Source organism: Pinus tabuliformis, chromosome 9 (genome assembly GCF_031772625.1).
Source record: "Pinus tabuliformis cultivar Carrire ecotype Pingquan chromosome 9, CPIR1, whole genome shotgun sequence".
Lineage (NCBI taxonomy): Eukaryota > Viridiplantae > Streptophyta > Pinopsida > Pinales > Pinaceae > Pinus > Pinus tabuliformis.
Window position 1 is genome coordinate 1165132260 of NC_142307.1, and position 5228 is coordinate 1165137487.

Here is a 5228-nt window from a genome sequence, read left to right on the forward strand (position 1 = left end):
GCATCGCATAAAAAGGTGCTCTGTGGATTCAGTAGCTCCTTTGCATAGCACACACCAAGTTGGTCCATATTGTGCTCTGTGCATTAGATGCTCGCCTGTAGGTACTTTGTTCCTTAGGATACACCAGAAGAAGAGTTTTGATCGTGGTGTTGCTGTGAGATTCCAAATGCTATGCCACCAGTTCGAGATGACCTCAGGTTTTTTGTGACTGATAAGAAGAATGTAGCCAGCCTTTGGAGTGTAATAACCACTATCAGCCTGGTTCCATATGAGTTCATCCAGCCCCTCTTTGATTCTGATGTGAGATTCGATCAGGGCTCTCTGTATATCTACCATTCCTAATGCCATCTTTGTGGGAGATTTAATTGTTGTGCTGTCCTCCAGGCCTGATGAAAAATATCTAAATTTTCTTTGTCTGCAATTTGGGCAATCACTTTGATATCACGTGCAAGTAGATATCCAACCAAATCTTGAGAAAGAATATGCCTTCCTCTGCTGCGAGTCCATGGGTCGATTCCGATCCGAGCTAGGGTACCGTCTCTGATTTTCCAAACCAAGTTGTCTCTGATCATGGGCAGTGAGAATAGTAATGCTTTCCATATAGATGATATACCAGCTCTGTTCCAATTAGGGAGTCTAATCCATTCCAAAATGCCAAGGGGCCATATATATTTGTGATATGAGAGACGGGTCCATAAGCTCTGGCTAGTTAACAATGCCCAACTCATTTTCGCTGCCAATGCTTGTGCAAAAAGTGGAAGATCTTTTAATCCCCATCCTCCCCACTTCTTTGGGAGTGCTATCTTCTACCATCCGATCCAGGCAAAGATACATTTGTCTTGACTTCCTGCCCAGAGATATCTGTTGCATAATTGTTGTAGGCGAGCCAGAATGTGTCTTGGTATCCAGGCGAGGGCCATCCAGAAAACCGTAGTTGCTTCCAGCACAGATTTGATGAGTACTAATCGTCCTGCCCTGGAGAGGTATCTGTGACTCCAACAGGATAGTCTTTTTTCCAATTTTGTTACAAGCCAGACCCAGTCTGCAATCTTCTGGCAAGTGGGCTTTAACCAGAAACCCAAATACTTTAGACCCCTGTCCAATGGATGAATGTTATAAGGGAAAGCCTGCCGTGCAGTTTGAGATTCATTGGCTGAGGTACGGGCCAGAGTTATGGTAGATTTTTCTTGATTAACAATCATGCCTGTGGCCTGTGAGAAGAGCTGTAGTATGCGGGAAAATGTCAATGAATCTCTGATGCTACCATCCAATAGAATGAGTACGTCATCCACGAACAACAGGTGTGTGAGGTAGCACTCATCCGTGATCTTGAGGCCTCTGAGAGAACTTTCCCTTTTTGCTGAATTGATTAAGCGACTCAGTCCTTCCATGACCAATAGGAATAGGAGAGGTGATAGGGGGCAGCCTTGACGAAGCCCCCTTTCAGAGTGAAAAAAATGGGAAGCCGATCCATTAATCAGGATGCTGAACGAGGGTGTAGAGATATAAGCCATGATCCAGTTTATGAGAGGAAGAGGGAAGCCTAGATGAATAAGGAGCATCTTTATGTATAGCTAGCTGACTCGGTCAAAGGCTTTTGATAGATCAATTTTCAGGAGAATACATTTAAGATGTTTGGACCAGATGGAGTGAAGGGCTTCCTGGGCGGATCCAATGGCTTCATGTATCTGTCTATCTTCCAGGAAAGCAAATTGCTGAGGAGAAATGTGTTTTGAAAGAATGGGTTTGAGCCAGTTAGCAATGATCTTAGAGATAATCTTGTAAAGAACATTACACAGTGAAATGGGGCGAAAATCATCAAAAGAGGATGGGGAGTCAGATTTAGGAATGAGGGCAATGAATGTAGAGTTTATAGCATGATATAAACATCCAGATGTTCTACTTTCCTCTATCACTCTGAGCAGATCCTGTCCCAACAAGTCATAGAAGGCTAAATAGAATTCGATAGTCCAACCGTCCGGCCCAGGACTCTTGTCCTTCTTGAACCATTTGAGTGTGCTTTCCAGTTCCTCCATAGTGACCGGGGCCGTAAGATCAGTCGAGTCCTCCTCGTTTACAAATCTAGGGAAGTGTGTGGCCACATTAATGATCTCTGCCAAATTTGAACCTGGTGGACTTCTGTACAAGCTTCTAAAATGTGATGTTCCAAGCTGGGAGAGCTTGTTGAAAGAGTCTGCAAGGCCCCCTTCAGGTAGGGGGAGATTCCAAATAGTATTTGCCACTTTCCTTCCCTTTGCATAGTTGTGAAAGAACCTTGAGTTTTCACCCCCACCTTTCAGCCATATTGCTCTGCTACGCAGTCTGAGGGATTCCTCCCTTTGTCTAAGAATATTAGTCTTCTGGTTTTCCAACTCAATCAGTCGAGACTTGTCTTCGCCCGAGATGAATCCTAAGTTCCGCTCATCTAGTAGGGAGCTCAACTCTTCTTCAACAAATGAGAGCTGAGCAGTTTCCTTGGTGTTCTTCTCCTTGGCCCAATTAATGACTATATGCTTCAGCTAAGAAAGGTTTTTACAAAATCCCTTGGCCAGTGATGCTTCTCTGTCAATGGGGTGTGCCATCCAGTAATCTGTGACCAATTTCATGAAGTCTTGGTCCTTAAGCCAGATATGGTTGAATTTGAAAGGGGCTTTTGGCTTACGGTGAGGGCCGAGGATTTCCAATAATATTGGGGAGTGATCTGATATACCCCCCAATCCCACCCATTATTTATAGTGATGTAAATGATGAAGCAGGGGGCCTTTTAGCAGAAATCTGTCCAGTCTGCGCACCAAAGCTGCTGCTCCCACCCTTCTGTTCCTCCACGTAGGCATGGGTTTCAGCATGGGGATATCAATAAAGTTTGTTTGTTCCAGGGTATTTCTCATGAACTTTGTCATGGTATCCACCTGTGCCATAGAACCCCATGATTCACGGAAACCCAGAGAAAAATTTAGATCTCCCCCCAGAATGGTGTGGTCAGATGCCATTAATGTAAGATTAAGGAGATGCCTCCAAAAGGGCTCCCTTTGGTGGCAGGGGCCATATACATTCACAATACGAAGGGCTTGTCCGAGTTCCACTGAGAAAATGTCCATTCCCATGAATCCTTGTCCTCCCCAGGAAGAATCAATCCTGATTGACCTAGGGTTATATCCGAGCGCCAGTCCCCCAGATCGTCCAGTGGCATCAATTGCCAAGAACTTCCATCTTGTTGCCAGTGAGAGTAAGGAATGAGTGATAGCCTCGGCAGAGCCAAGAGTCTCTTGAAGGAGAATAATATCAGGCTGTTCAACCTCGAAGAGTCTCCGAAGCACTAGTTTCTTGGGGGCACTAGCCAGGCCCCGACAGTTGAATGATAAGCATTTCATGGGGGACCACTCCGGGGGGTTAAGGCTGCTCTAAGGACCCCATCAATTGTGGATTGACGACCAGATGTGACCTCCGCCCCAGCCCGCCGGATAGCTTTGGAAAGATCAGATTTTCTACTGTTGGAGGTCAGAGGTCCCAGTCCCAGGGAGACAATACCCAGTCCGACCTGAGATCCGGAAGAGACCTCAAGGTGGGTACGAGGATGAAGAGAATAAGGGTGGGACGTAGTCTTCCTGGAAGATGACAACGAGGAGGAAGGGGATGAGGGCGGCAAGGTTGGAGGAGCAGTGGAGGCAATCAAGGGAGGAGGCGAGATAGTGCAGTGAGCCATAGTGCAAGATGCATTTGAAGTAACGAATGCAGAGGAGATACCAAGAGATAAGGAGGAAGGGTTTAGAACAGTACCCGAGGCCTGAGCGGCTGCAGCTGCGGCTCGAGCCCTAGTCATAGGTGGCGAAGACGAGCCTAGCCCCTTCGTCCCTGCCTTCACTGGAGAGCCCTGTGCTGATGCAATCCCCTAAGATGGGCGAAGGATAACCGGGGAAACTCCTCTAGATGAAGTGGGAGTGATCTTTGGAGAAACCTCTGGACTTTTTTTGAGTGGACAGTCCTTAAATAGATGTCCCACTTGATGACAGCGATTGCAGCGGAACAGAACGCCTTAGTAATCGAGAATTTGGGTCCTGCTGTATTTTCCCCATTGCAGTGTGATCTTTTCCTGGAATCCGTCATGCGTATCCAAGTGAACTAACACACGAGCTAGGGTTCGCTTCTTTGATTCCACATACATGCGATCATGATCCAGATACGTGCCCAAAGCATTTCCTATCCTGATGAGTGCTTCCTCACTCCAATACTGTAGTGGCAATCCAGGCAAACGCACCCACAGGGGTCCTGCTCCAATCTGTTCGCGCTCTGGGTCAAAGAGGGGACTCCACCTCTTTAGCAGAACTGGTGCCATTTCGATGTGCCAGTACTTTGCCAGTACTAAGTCCGTATAGACCTCCTTTGCAAAATGGAGGGAGAACCACCCTCGGGGGAGAACATGTACCTCCGGAAGTTCTTTGAGCAGGGCTCCCCAGATTTCCTTTACCCATTGCGTCAGTCGGCTTGCTGAGTAGGCACGTCCCCGTACATGTCCTACCAAGACCGTTCATGCCATGGCCACTGCTTCCCCTAATTCTGATGGGTCGCCAAAGGTGATAGTGATATCTTTGGTCGTCGCCCTGATACACCTGGATTTCCTCTTCTTTGTATGAGGCGCCGACGGGTAATCGACAAAAGGGTTTTTTACGCCTTCAGGGGGGATGGGTTTCGAGGGTTTCACATTTACAGCCGGGGTACCAAAACATCCAGAAGGTCGAATCCCTGATTCCGGTAGGGTTTGAGATCCCGTCACCGGGGCATCCACCGATGCAGTCGGGAGATCAGAGGGCAAGGGTGGGTGTTGATCGAAAGACAGAATATGAGGGGAAAAAGTAGAGAGAAGCTGTGCCGTACCAGGAGATAGGGGAGGGGCTTCAAGGCCAGGCGACATCGCTGGAGAGTGGGCAGAGTCGAGGTGGTCAATGAACGGACTTGGTAGTGCGACCACTAGCGAAGTGTCGAGGGAATAAGGTTCCGTAACAGTCGGAGGGGCAATAACCGGAACAACGAAGTTAGGGTTTCCAAATATAATATGGTTCTCCAAAGGATCCTCGGTGTAATCCACGAGATCCGCCTCCATGTGGCCCTCCATGACAGCCAACAGGTGAGGTAAACAGCGACGGCTGTTAAACGGCGCGTGATCTTCTCCGTTGATCCGGTACAGTGGAACGGTAGGCCGGTAACAGCGACTGCCTGCGGCTCTCGGCAAA

At 47.9% G+C, this 5228-nt stretch overlaps 1 protein-coding gene across 1 annotated transcript; it reads right to left on the reverse strand.

Moving 5' to 3' along the window:
• Positions 1 to 806: 806 nt before the first annotated feature.
• LOC149152737 (uncharacterized) lies at positions 807 to 1391 on the reverse strand. Its single transcript, XM_089443587.1, has one exon. It carries the CDS (start codon positions 1389 to 1391, stop codon positions 807 to 809), a length of 585 nt encoding a protein of 194 aa, XP_089299713.1.
• Between the last annotated feature and the right edge of the window lie 3837 nt (positions 1392 to 5228).

Coding starts and splice junctions, on each gene's coding strand:
- LOC149152737 (XM_089443587.1), bottom strand. CDS start 1,391: ATGGAAGGACTGAGTCGCTTAATCAATTCAGCAAAAAGGGAAAGTTCT.